At 41.9% G+C, this 13,921-nt stretch overlaps 1 protein-coding gene across 2 annotated transcripts in view; it reads right to left on the reverse strand.

Annotated features, from left to right (window-relative positions):
• dock5 (dedicator of cytokinesis 5) overlaps positions 1-11,911 on the reverse strand; it is a 31,459-nt gene extending 19,548 nt beyond the window's left edge. For both annotated transcript variants that reach the window (XM_085787449.1, XM_085787448.1), the window contains exons 1-11: positions 11,728-11,911; positions 5,275-5,358; positions 4,983-5,023; positions 4,839-4,894; positions 4,468-4,564; positions 4,163-4,311; positions 3,884-4,019; positions 3,618-3,775; positions 1,771-1,852; positions 1,060-1,189; positions 274-346 (exon numbers count right to left, since the gene is read on the reverse strand). In XM_085787449.1, the coding sequence (XP_085643575.1) occupies positions 274-346; positions 1,060-1,189; positions 1,771-1,852; positions 3,618-3,775; positions 3,884-4,019; positions 4,163-4,311; positions 4,468-4,564; positions 4,839-4,894; positions 4,983-5,023; positions 5,275-5,358; positions 11,728-11,770 (1,049 nt within the window). In that variant the 5' untranslated portion in view covers positions 11,771-11,911. The remainder of the gene's footprint in view (positions 1-273; positions 347-1,059; positions 1,190-1,770; positions 1,853-3,617; positions 3,776-3,883; positions 4,020-4,162; positions 4,312-4,467; positions 4,565-4,838; positions 4,895-4,982; positions 5,024-5,274; positions 5,359-11,727) is intronic.
• Between the last annotated feature and the right edge of the window lie 2,010 nt (positions 11,912-13,921).

Here is a 13,921-nt window from a genome sequence, read left to right on the forward strand (position 1 = left end):
ATGTATTATTGTCCTCATCCCCCCTGTGTGCAGGTGCTATGGCCTTGAAGCCTGTCTTTGTGAAGAGCTCTTGCACAAAGTTTTTATGTTTGCCCTTGAAATGCAACATAGAAAAAGCTGAAATGCATCCTTGAAAAAGATGTGATGGGATGTTCTAAGTAAATATAACCTGAGTCCTATTCCCTTTCTTTTTCATTACTGGACTGTGTTAAATTGAAAACAAAACCGAGCCTGTTAACAGCAGAACAAGAGCTGCAACATCAAAAGACTTACTGCTGAAAGGGGATGAAATGCTGCTTGTCCTCATCGTCTGTCTTGCCATGGGCAATATCTGTAATGTCCATCACTGCAATGATAAAGACATGAGGAGCATCACAGTGAGGCCACACACTCAAGGGTAAACTCATTCAACAGATGTAATGCAGTTTTCTGGTTGTTGCCAAAGCAACAGTGAATGGTGGAATTTCCTATTTTCAATAAAAGTTCATTTACTGGTTGTAACTTAAGAAACTATATGTTCTACTTTTGAAACAGACACCGAGCCAGGTGTTGGCTCTCACTCACCTGTTGCCTGGCACAGCAGACAGCCAGGATAATAAGACAGATTGAGGGTTCTTGATCTCCAGCTTGCAAATGCTTCTGGATCGTTCATTCCACCCAGCTCATTTTCTAAACTGCTACTTTTTTCTTTTCTTTTTTTTTCCTGGCTAAGAACGATTTGACTTCTGAGTTAAACGTTCTTTCTGACTCTGGTTTCAGCCCATTTGCTCGAACACCAGAGGAAACCATTTCTCATCAAATCCACTAATCATCTGGCCAAAAACAAAAAGACCGTTGCTAAACCAATTTCCACCGACTCACTTTGCCAAGGCAGAGTGGAGGCATTTTCTAGGTCAGAAAGCAGGTGTTCCCATTTCATTCAGCACTTGGATCCTTCATTTTTACACCTCGACAGGACTATTCATGCAACTACGCCACCAGAGAGGAGTGGCATTTTTTTTGTTGAATTGACTTTTGAATTGCTTCAACAAACATTAGGACATTAGGAAAGCTGCTCACCGGCCACACCAAACGGCCTCCTCAGCCCGCCTGTGTGTTTCTTGCCCTCCTTCAGCTCCATGCTGCCCACTCTGATGATTTGACAAACCAGGAAGAGTCGCTGCCTCATTAAGTCACTGCTGCTCAGGTCCTGGATGCAAGGTCAAACAAAGATGATTTATTACGGGATATTGAGTGATAAGGTGGACACAAAAGGCCAGTTGACTGTACATATCAGCGGCCTGTCAATATGTGCATGCATTCACAGTGCTGGAGCTGCAGACCAGATGGAAAGTATTACAGGATGAAAGCATGCAGTAAAATCCTCACACATATCACCTTCCCAACATCTTTGTGTGTGTTTATTTTTCTGGGTGCTTCTTCAAGTCAGTGTGAAGTGCAGTGTTACTCTAAATTTTCAGCTTTAATTAATGTGGCTTTATCACATTCTGAACCACTAATTCCTGGTGGCAGAGATGCAGGTTAACACAATGACTTGTTTGCGGTGGAACTGCTGCCTGTGTCATTGCATAAACAGCAGCAACACAATAGTGGCAAATGTATTCAAATTTCCAAAGATGTGCCATGAATGTGAGCCATTCAGCGAAACTTTTAGTAAATTAGGAGCAATCCAGGAACAAATTGTTCTCTTTGTAACAGATTTCAGGCAACGCTTGGATTGTTTAAATCCTGAGCGCAGGGAATACAGCGAGTGTGTTGGGATTTGGTTACCGTGAATAGTGCTGGCAGGTTGTTGAGTTTTTCAATTTCTTTAGGCATCCCCATACTGTCCCAGCGCACCAGGAAGTTCTCGCTGCATGAATTTAAATAAGAAACACAGTTAGAGCTCACATTATGGAAGCTATCAGGAGAAATACAAAAATGTAAAAGTAACTAATGTGAACGTGTGGATTTTAGCTGAGGAAAAGAAAACCTAAGACAGTTAAATATCTGGAAAAAATCTATAATGTAGGAGTGTATTGATCCTGGCTGATAATTTATTTATATACATTAATACACAGATCATGACTGAAATTAACACAATTAACCAGGTATTAGTTAGATGTGTAATGTTTCTGCGATGAAACATCCAACTGTCTGTTTAATGTGACCTTTTGTCTTTATTCATCCTCACCTCCTCCAGGGAGGTCAGAGGTCAGCTGTTGAACAGCGCCTTACAAACTCAAGGTGACAGAGCGTTTTTCAGTGTTCAAGTTTTACACCATTAACATTTATGAAACTTTGTAATTAATATTTTAAATGTGTTAGGGGTTTCTTTTAATCTCTTCCATCATTTATGCTGACACCATTTTACCAAGCTTGGAACAGAGATGTTACCTCTCTACTCTAGCGGGCAGTGGAGGCAGCAGCAGCTTAATAAACGCCTGAAACAAGCAGCGTTCAAGCTTCACACCTTCATTTCTGCTATATCAGAGCTGAGTAGCCTTATTTGACAATAATGCACAACCTCCTGTCATCATTATTCATTATCCCCATAGTACAACTAATTATAATTCTTAATTCTTTGTAACTTGAGCTATAAAGTGTCAAAGTAGTAGTAATTACTGTAGCATAAGAAATGAGAGTGGCTGTGTGTGTTTTTTTTAATTGCCTCTCTGTTAAAAGGATATTTCAACATTTTGGCGAATTCACCCATTGCCATAATCCCTGTAGTCTTAGGGGTAGGTTCTTTACTTCTAATTGTCGGTGCAAGCTTTCTTTCAATTGGCGGGGCAGAGATCCGAGCCGCTCAGCTAACGCTACGGAGGCATATGGTATTTCCCTCATCAAACTCATCAAATACACAGTCCAACAACTCCAAAACGCTCTGGTGGACAAATTGTGACCTGCACATTCACCACGCTATGAAATAATAATGGACGAGACGGAGTTGTTTTCGCAAATGCGTAGCCGGAACTACATCCCAGACATGGCTGCTTGGCAGAGTGACTTCAAAAGTGCAAGTAGTTCAGAGTATTTGCTTTGTATGTCGTAATGTTAAATAATTATTATACATTATTATCTCTCTAGCGTGGTGAATGTGCAGGTCACAACTTGTTTTGGAGTTGTTGGATTGTGTATTTGATGAGTTTGATGAGGGAAACCAAGAAATCCCATGAGTCTCCGTAGCGTAGCTCTGAGCAGCTCACGGCTCTGCCCCGCCGATCGAAAAAAAACATGCACCGACAATTAAAGGTAACAAACCTACTGCTATGACTATAGGGATTATGGCAATGGGCGGGTTTTCCAAAAAGTTGAAATATCCCTTTAATTCTTGACATGTGAGGTACATCAACAACAATTTGCGTCACACTGAGATAAGTTTTGTTGCGGGGAGTGATGTTATTCTTTGTGTCATGCTGGAAGAAACACTGTGTTTCTATGTTACATAACTGTGAACACTCTCTGCCTTCTGTGCCCTGCAACTTAAAGGGAGTTTGACATTTCTTTGATTAACAGACCACTGCAACAAAACCTACAAAAATGCAGACACATAAGTCAATGTAATGACCCAACACAGACAAACAACTTGAACTTGATACTTAAATGTGGAATGACGAGAAAAGCGAGGAGCTAACCTGATGAATTCAGACTGGTCAGGGTCATACAGGGACATGAGCAGCTCAGCATCTTCTCCAATGTTGCATACAAAGTTCTTGAGGTTCATGAGTAGACTGTAGGTGTGCACTGTGCTGAACAGTGTCTGACGCCTCATTTCCAGGTTCTGCAGCCGTGTCTGCATGAAAACAAAACCCCCAGGCAGAGCGTGGAGAGAGATATTAGTTTAAATGCACAGTTACAATGGAGCACAACGACTGATAGAATCAATAAATCAGCTTTGTGCCTTCTCTTCTTGTATCCTGTCGTCAACACTGCGGGACGCGGTCTCGTGCGCCCGGAACAGACTGACCGTGCTGGTCCGGTCAGGATCAAGTATGTTTCCTGCTTCATCTCGTACCACTAGGTCCAAGCCCAGGATCCTGAGCGGCACAGAAGTTCAAACAGCATCGGATGAGTTTACAGCAACAATCTCAGAGCGATGACTCAGGCATATAAAAATTTACAATGGTGTTTATGTCAAAAGGCTTTTCATAGCAGCACAATGAGGGAGCAGGATTCATACCGGTTTCCATAATCAATCTTTGCTGTGACTTTCTTTTTCAGCTCCACAAGGTCATCCTTGGGCAGCGTTCCTGACACTATCTGAGATCGATATTCGATGAGGCTGTAGGCCATCTGCTGAACGCTCCTGAACAGAGTCGTTTTGTTCGCCTGTCAGATAAACAGAAATAAACTTATGGCAACGTAACCGTCAGAAGGGATGAAACAAAACAAAACTGAGTAGAAGTGGGGCAGATCAGAGACGGGAACAAGACTGTGTGTAGGAGAAACAGAGAGGCTGATAAGAGAGAGGCAATCTGCACATACCACGAAGAGCTTGTGCCATATCTGCGCCCATTCCCTCAGAGTTGCCCCGAGCTCCTGCACCAGGGGTAAATCTGCTGGAATAATTATTTCCTGCTGGCTACCAGCCACAAGAAGAGAATAATAAGATACTTAACAAGTGGCTCATCGCTCAAACATCATGTCACATTATTTGGACAAATTCAAGTGCATTTCTATTCAGGATAAATAGTTGGATGGCTTCCTCACACGGCCAAGTAAAGCATTACTGAATCCTCACTTATGATAATTACAAGAACGCCGCTACGTTATTGGCAAATGACAAGGCAGGGTAGCAAATCAAAAGCAAAATGAATTATTATTAAGATGATATGTTTACTGATACATGATCTCACCCTATTCCCTCAACTGTTGCCTCCTTTAAGTGGATGTAAGAGGCTGGGAAAATGCCCTGTGGAAACAATGAGGCACTATTAGCATATGCAAATAGAAAAGACAGTACAGGTTATAAGATAACGGAGCACTAATTAAGCCCTTACCTTGTGCGATTTCTTTCGTAGCGTGTATCCCCTGTACCAGCCTGAGGAGAAATAAATTAATAGAGAAACGAATTACAGTGAGGGAGACGTAGTGGACAAGGTAGGAGTGATGACAGTGCAACCTGTCAAGAGGACAATGTGTGTATGTGGAACTCATTTACATTGTTATGTATTGCATATTGATCGCCGGCTAATTCAACATCTCATCTAAGTTCCTGAGTCAGCTCAACAGAAAGGGAGAGAGAGAAGACGGGGATGTGTCGGGGCACGTTCTGTGTTCAGCTACACTCACCTTCCAATTTCTCAAGTATGTGCACCGTGTCCCCCACCTGTAGACACAGCTCCTGCTCACCACTGGGATCATAATTGTAGATTGCTGGGGTAAAAAAAACAAAAAAAAACAGGGCTGTCTCATTATGAGAAACACACACAACATCCAGTAACTGAGCTGATAATAAAAAGGTTTCGGTCGACAGTTTGATTGACAGGTTTTCCTTCTCCTCAAGGTCCAGCGGATTAATAAAAACCCCAAATTCCCTTTTCAATAACCGCTAACACATAAGAGGGAGCATCTTTTTAAAAAGTTTTGGATCAGAGATTTTCCTTCTCTCCCTGGAAAAGGAAACCAATTCGACCGCCTTGTCACAGAACTTGGACTCTCAGGCATAGAGGATCTTGATCTTTGATTTATTCCTCATCTCGGTGCTCTGTCTTACAGCAGACTGCGAGCTGAGCAGAGAGACTGTGCGACTCAAACCTCTAAAGCATTTTGATGACTCTTAATTGAAATGGAAGCCCCGAGGCTGTGTTTAATGTTTCAGCAAATGGACTGCTCTTGAGCGGGTATCCTCAGTGTCAACAGTGAGAGGCAGAGTTTAAAAAGAAGGTGACGGTATCACACTCTATATTTCTGACATCATCGCACCACTGTGGCCTTCGGTCACAAGTTTCCTTTCTGCTAAACAGCTCACCTGCCAGCCTTGCCCTTCCCTCTATCAGTTTATTAACCTGGCAGCTTTCCTGGAGGCATCTCCTGCCGTTTCCTCTTTAACTCTCCAACCAGGATGCACACGGGTCGGATAAGACCAGCGCACACGCAAAAACCAGACAGACATTGCAAAAGGCAAACCTTGCCTAACAATACTGTAGCAAAGGTCTTTGTCATGACTTGAGGGAGCTGCAATAACGCAAAGGCACTCATTCTCATCGTCAGAAAGAGGAACCATGAGCAGAGCTCTGCCCTGACTTGCATGGTGATAATGCTCGTTGCTCCAGGCCAGATTTCTGAGCACGCTTCAACTGGCTCGGCTTATCACACCTCAGTCTGAATACCAAAACCTGACAAAACAGTGAACGCGACGACCATTTTCTCTCCACGACCTCCTCCTCGCTGACATGTTTTTCTAACTTTGAATAAAAGAAATTTGCACGGACATACATCAACACAGGGAATCAGATTTTAGTCTGACACTCTGCTTTGTAACAGGCATGTGGGCTCTTCTAATACGAGGTTACAACCATGCTGGCTGTGCTGATAGGATCACCTGAACTGGTTCCTGTGGATGTGGAAAACAAATACCCCTGCAATACAAATGAGTTTTTTTTTTTTTACTTTTATTCTATACTTATTATTATTCTATACATTTTTTTTATTATACTTTTATTATTATTTATATTACTTTTATAAAACACCATTGCTTCACATGGTGGTTATCATTTCTGAAAACAGAAGCCATAAAGGTATAATATGTAGGAATTCCTCCCATCTAGCAGTGCGGTTGCATATCTGAACGTATTCTTGATGTTGCATTCACGTGAAATCAGGCAGACGTCAGACAGACAACAGACGCTGCATGTAACAGGATAAACAAGCGTCTATGTAAACAAGTGGTCCGCCAGCACGAGGCAAAACAATACAAGCGAGACAATAAGTTGTCATGGTGATGTGGTATTGTTTTACCGTCTTTCTCTGGTGGAGTAAAATGACATCCGGTTGGTTTGCTGACGGCCGTCTGCCTGACTGCACCTAAATGCAACATCAGTGCCTCCGTCCTTCCTCACACTACACAGTGGTGACAGTTTTAACAGGCCGAGCCGACAGCTCCGCTGAGTTTCCGTGGTTACCTACGGTCACGCTGCCACTCAACGTAAAAAATGGCGATGCAACATGGCCGCCTCGGTTTGGTGCGTCGCCCACTTATGTATTTGTAACGACTTGTAACAACTCATTCTAAGGTACCAGAAAGCTTTCATTTGTATGCGGCTGTGATTCAACTTCAGTGGAATACGTATTTATGAAAGACATATTTGATTTTTGCTAATAAAAAGCCAAATAAGTTACACACTGGGGCTTTAAGAGCAAGAAGTTCAGCCCTACAACAACACAGTATGTGTCGTTTTATTTAAGAAGAATCACTGGCATGGTGTGGATGCTCTTGAAAAGAGTATTTGTTTTCACCAGGAAATAAAACGTGCAGTGAAGAAATGACATCTGCCTCTGGTCATGCCGAGAGTGACAATGGTCCATTCACCAACTTGACACAGTGTAGAGGCCTGGCAACGGCATGGCAACACGCCAGTGGCAGAGACCCAGTTGAGCGTGTTGTGATGCCACACTGTCTCAACTAAAGTCAGCAGTTTAGGCCTTTGCAGCACCGCCCCATCTGTGCAACGCTGAGACGCATTATCTTCCTCTTAAACTTGAAATACTGAGGCTGGAGCTGGTGTTGTAAATTCCAATAAAACCTCTATCTGCTCAGGTTCAAATTAATGTGCATACTAATGTTAAATCAAAGTCAGGCTAATTCACTCCAAATGATTTAACATAGAAGTGGATTAGCCAACAATTTAAGAACAGCAGGGCTGAACAGTTTGAGCAGCTGTTGGCAGCTCATCAAAGTTAACACAATGCAACGAGAATCTATTGTCCTCATCACTGGCTGAGTGTGAAAAGCAAAACATAAACAAATTTTCCAAGTCATGGCCCTGATAGAAAAATCGGACCGACGAATAACGCAAGTGAGAAGAAGAAAAAAAACCCTGAAAAAATGATGTGAGGTACAAGAATGAACCCTTGAACATACAATTGTACAAAGAGGTGGGTGTGCTGAACCCAGTCCAACTCTCAGCTGAAAACCTTCAGTCCAACACATGAAAGAAACTGAATTATAACAGCAGTAATGGAGCAGACATATGTTATGCTGCACAAACAGGGCCTGATGTAACAAAAACAGCAACCTTCACTTTCATTCCACACACCAAACTATTTGAAAAATGAAAAATAATACAATTGGAAGTTTGTACTTAAAACCAAACAGATACAGGTATTACATGAAAACTCATTTATGAATTCATAAAGGTTCTCGGGAAGATACTGCTCTGTGATATACCATGTATTTCTTATAATATTTGTATTCAAGCGGAGAAATTTGTGATACTTTAAGCAGAAAGAAGTACAGTTTCTCAACAAAAAGTCATTAGATAAAAGCAAGTCTATTAAAGCTTGTTTTTCAGCCAAATCTCTTCAGGCAGGACGCTTCAAAACATTAAGACCTCTGCAGAGAAGCCTTTCACCTCCCCGTCCACTGTCTAGACAGCCGGAACGATCTGTAGCTCTTAAAACTAGGCTCCAGATGATAAGTCCTTATAGGTTATCCATAAATCAGGAAGTTAATTCCCAAGTCCTAAGCTAACAGTGCAAAAGGGACAAAATGAGACCAGTGCAGGCTCATCTTTTAATTCTGGTAAAAAGAAAAAGAAAGAAAAACCCTGCTGCAACATTTCACAGAAAGAAAATTAAAACCGTGTTATCTGAAGCAGGGGCAAAGAGAGGGGGGGGGCAAATGCCTCTCCTCAGGGTGTTAGAGAATTATTCTGAAAGTTTTAGAAGAGTCACCGGCTGACCAACCATCTGGTCAGTCCATCAAAACTGAGAACAAGGTCAACACCTCCAATCTCCAAATCACCTGCTGCAATCAGGTTTGACATTGATTGCGATCGATGGAGGCTGCAAATCTCAACCGCTTCAGATTTGTTTTAGTAATAAGACGTGGAACACCCGCCCAGACAACAACTTGAAGCTGTGCATTATTTTAAGAAAACTCATTAAATTAAAACCTTTTGCATAAATGTCACCAAGAGAAGGTTGGTGATAACAGAGTTCACACAGCCTCAAACAGAAGTCAGTCTTTAGGACTTGGATGGATTGAAAGGCAGCTCCCCGAGGAAAACTGATGGTAATAATAGGAGCGAGAAGTGCAGCTTATTAATATAGAATATATAAGAAAGTAAAGCCAAATAAAAAATGATTGGTACAATTAAGTCTCCCTCAAAATGTGCTTTGCCAGTTTGACAGTAGAAGTATGTTCTCACATTCGTCTGTCAAAAGAGAAAGGTTTCTCTGCCCTCACCTTAGTTTAAGATTATTACATACAAGGAGGATTTATCACATCACTTTTACAGACTTTTCAGTGAAGTAGGAGTTCAACATTTGAAGGGTGTCACTGGTTAACTTTTGAATTTAAGTATGTTTGCATTTTAAAGAAATCAGGTGTGTCCCATAGTCTTTAAAAATGATGCCATGCTAAAAGAGGCTTGTGTACCCAGAAGCCACTACCCTAAAGATGGGCTACAGAGGTCATTTTATTTATTTATTTTAATTTTGACATTTGTGGACCCAACTGAGTCGGACTCAAGTCAGAGCATTTGGGATGATTTAATAGAGCTTTCTCTGCAGCCAGAGGCTTTAAGCTTTACACAACTTTTCTCATAGGCTATGTATTAGGTAGTTTTCCTCAACACCTCACACAACACACATGATGACGTGCAAAAAAATCCGCAGAGTTCCTCTTAAACTTGGGTTATGTTATTAGTGACGGCATCTGTGAACCGCAGATGTGTAATGCTGGTGACGGAAGCGGTCAATAATTGGAGCTGCATCTTGGTTTGTTTAAATTCATGTAAGCATTTGCTCCTACTTAAGGAGACCTTGCCATGAAATCTAATAAAGCCACAGGATGCCATTATAGATGCAAATAACTTCCAAACGGAGATGCATGTGTTTGCACCTGCTGGTTCCTGTGCTTCATTTAAGCATCCAGCACAGTGTTTCTCTTAAGGAAATTGAGAAGCTTTTTATTATGGTGTCACAAATTCACCATAAAAGATAGTGATATCTTAAGCTGCATATTATCCATATTTCCCTGTTAGCTAACATGATATAACTGATACTATCAGAAACCTTGCGATCTCTTCTTTCATCTCAAAATGTAGTTGCCTGTATTTGAGCGCAGCCTGGGTTGACTAATCGGATTAAAAATGTAAGACCTAAGGTCCAATGGTATTTTAAGGATTAAGTACAGTGTTAGTGACTCCTGCCCTGTTTCTGATGCCAATGTCAAGAGAACAGCACAGTGTACAGAATCCTGCTGAGAAACATTTGTGAACGTCGTAGGCTACGGGGATCTAAAAGGATTAACACAAAGAAAAGAAAAAAATCCCCTACATCAGCTGCTAAAACAAGGTCGTACTTGACCAAGTGTTTTTCTGCACAACCAGTCTACCCGAACAGTGGGTTCCATAATGATTTCTTAGTCACAACAGCAAGGCACACAACACTGTCTTTAAAACCTGACGTGAGGTCAGTGAGAGGATCGAGCAAAGGCAAGGTATTCTGAGTCCTGGGCTCTGATTCACACCTACGCCAGAAAAGCTACACACTAGGTGTATTCACTATTCCCACATGCAGCGTTCTATTAACATCTGCTGCACACCAGGAAACACTGTCTGCTCAAGTGTCTGTAGCTTTAAACCACAGCAAGCACAGCCTTGAGTCAGAATGGTATCCAATGACCAGCTTACCTGTGTCGCTACAAAGTCATAAAGTCTGTAAACCAGACAGAGATTGAGCGGCTGTGTCAATTTGCTTTGAGGGCGTGGAGGTCTACCTGATAATGCATGAACATGCATGCACAGTAATATGTGAGCCCATAAACACCCACATACATGCAGGTATCATTGCCACACCTTAATACAAGCCACTGAGTCAAATCTCACAACAAAATGTAGCTAAACTATAAGTTTAGAAACATGAAAAATTAAGTTTAAATATGCTTAACAGATCTAGTTCATTGCATTGATACAGCAAAGTCCTGTGTAAGCATAGTCAAATACTACCATTTGTAAACCCAATGGCTATGCAAATTTAATTTTCTTATCTCAAATAGGCCTATAGCAGTGGCTCCCATGTGGGGCCCTACAGGAGTCCTGAAGGGGGCTTTAAGGGACCTTCCAGCTAAGTGAGGATTCATTTAAGTTCACTGTAAGTACAGCAAGTCAGCTTACTTAGGTGAAGTGCAACAATCACTGGTATGCTCATTGAACTCTTGGCTCGTTTCCATGTTTCCTCACCACCTATTATGGACTGCCATAAAAGCATTTTCTTCCTATAGGCTACAACTTAATATCTGGAGTCACTGGGACAACGCGGAGAGTAATATCAAGTTGCCTGGAACAAGGGAAAAGTTAGTGGAAACCAGTTGGACCACTGGTGCTTTACCCGCCATGTCCCAGCAATAACAACAACAACAATAACAAAGTCGCCTGTAACAAGCAGCCTCTTTCCCAACTGGACCGAGCCCCTTTTCCTTTCAAGTTGTTTGGTGAAGTTGCTGGGAGTTCACTCGGCGAGCTCTCCCCCCTCCACCCCCCAACAAAACACACCTTCTGGAGAAATGGAAGAGCTTACCGACTCCGTACTTCTCTTTTTTGGTGGGAATCCAACGGGTCATTGCGTGGCGGAAAGATGTGAACTCGGCTGAATAAATAAATAACTATGTACAGTTTCTACGCGAGGACGGGCGGTGCACTCTGCTCATACCGAGAGATCTAGAGTTCCGCCATCATGACTTGTGAACGGGGAGGGGAGGGGGGAGGAGGGGAGAGGAGAGGAGGGCACACACGGCTGAGTGAAGGGGATAGGCGTGAACCACCACCACCCCTCCTCCCTCACTATACACACACACACACACACACACACACACACACACACACACACACACACACACACACACACACTCACAGGACGACAACAACAACACACGTCCAGCACATTACAGCACCAGCAGACACTCACTTCATCATGGCTTAGTCTGGGAGAACCTTGTCCGAGGAGCTTTTTCTTTCTTCTGCCCGAGACGCCAGTCAATCGATACCTGTAACAAGTCCTCATAAATCCTCAAATGAGCTAAAATTGAATTTAGAGAAATTACAGTGAGTGAACTCTCCGTCGTTTTTGCTTCAAGGACTCCTGATGGTGTTCACCTCAGTCTCAGAACTACACTGACACGCGCTTTTGACAATCTAGAGGAGAACAATTAATCTAAACCCGACTTCTAAATCACCCGTGTCATGAATAAATTATTACCAGGTTATTGTTTTTAATTTAAAATGAGATTGAATTGAAAGCTGCTGCTGCTGCTGCTGCTCACACTGCAGACTTTAAAGAGACCATCAGTAATACTCTGAGAGAGTAGACCTGGGACTGGCACAGTGGCATGCAAAAGTTTGGACACCCCCTTATAAAAAATTCTGGTAAGTGAAGCAAGTGGAAGATTAAATGATCTCCAAAGGGCATAAAAGTTAAATATGGAACACCCTTTTGCAATATTTTAAGCAATATCTGTGTATTATTTTTGTGTTCTGTGATCTGAGAGTGAAAATGGGAAACAAAGCAGCAGCTTGCAAAATAATGGGAAACCCAAGAGACTTGTGCTCTCAGATAACTTTGACCAAGGTATCAGACAATCTTTTTACTGTTTACATGCTGTGATAGTTTCCACAGTTACTTTTATGGCATTTTGAAAATGTAAAAGATGAAAAAAAAGAAAGGAAATGTAAAGGGAAGGTGTCATCTGTAATTCTATGCCTTTTGGAGATCATTTCATCTTTCCCTTGATTAACTGTTCACATTAACAGCAATTTTGACCAGGGGTGCCCAAACTTTTGCATGCCACTGAATATAGCTATATGATTTGGCTGTGTGGACCCTTCATGCAAACAACACAAATAACTGATCAGAAAAGCATAAATATGCAGGAATCAGTTGTGTTGAAAATCCATCAATGAGGCCGTTGGCTTTGATTTTAATGTGGTTTCATCATGGTCAGTATATCACACATAGCACACCACCCTCCTTCTCTGCCCAGTGAAGTAATTTACAGCTGCTGGCTGACACCTGGTAGCCCACTTAGCCTTTTGTTTGTGTTTGCCCATCATGTGTGTGTGGGTTGTGTGTCTGTGTGTGTGCGTGGTCAGCCAAATGGTGCTGTCAATAATGTTCAGCCATCCAATGCTTTTGTTGTTTTCCTTGACAGGATGATAATTTTTTTTCTCCACCTATTGTGATGTGGCTGCTTTAAAACGCAGCTTGTGGTGAATTTAGCACTGTACAACACAACACCGTGACTGAAAGCCATTATTGAATCTTATTATTTAGAAAAATACAGAACTGTTGAACATAGGGGTACAGCACTTTGAGATGTTTGTTGTTGGCCAAAGCTATAATCAAGAAAACGTTTTTTTTCTTCTTCTTGTAAATTATACCCTCAGATAAGATTTCGAACTTCAGCATTGAAAATAGTTACAAGGCAACGATAATCGTTTTTATTCCATGGTTCTCTGACCCACGGTCTTTTAATTTAGCCTGTGATTGACAATTCTAACAGAGCTAGAGGACTGAAACACACTGACTGGCCTTATTCTGCAAGCCAGAGATGCATTTTGCAGCTAGTTGAACAGCTTCCAAGCTTATAAGTTGAGCTGTTTCACATGGTTATTTTGTGGCCGAGCTCTGAGCTAAGCTGTAGGTGCTTGCCTCTAATTCTCCTCATATCTCTGGAAAATTCCCTCACCCGTCATATCAAATGTGAGGAGATTCTTTG

This window comes from Trachurus japonicus, chromosome 9, assembly GCF_045865225.1.
Source record: "Trachurus japonicus isolate A0001 chromosome 9, Traja_1.0".
Taxonomy (NCBI): Eukaryota; Metazoa; Chordata; class Actinopteri; order Carangiformes; family Carangidae; genus Trachurus; species Trachurus japonicus.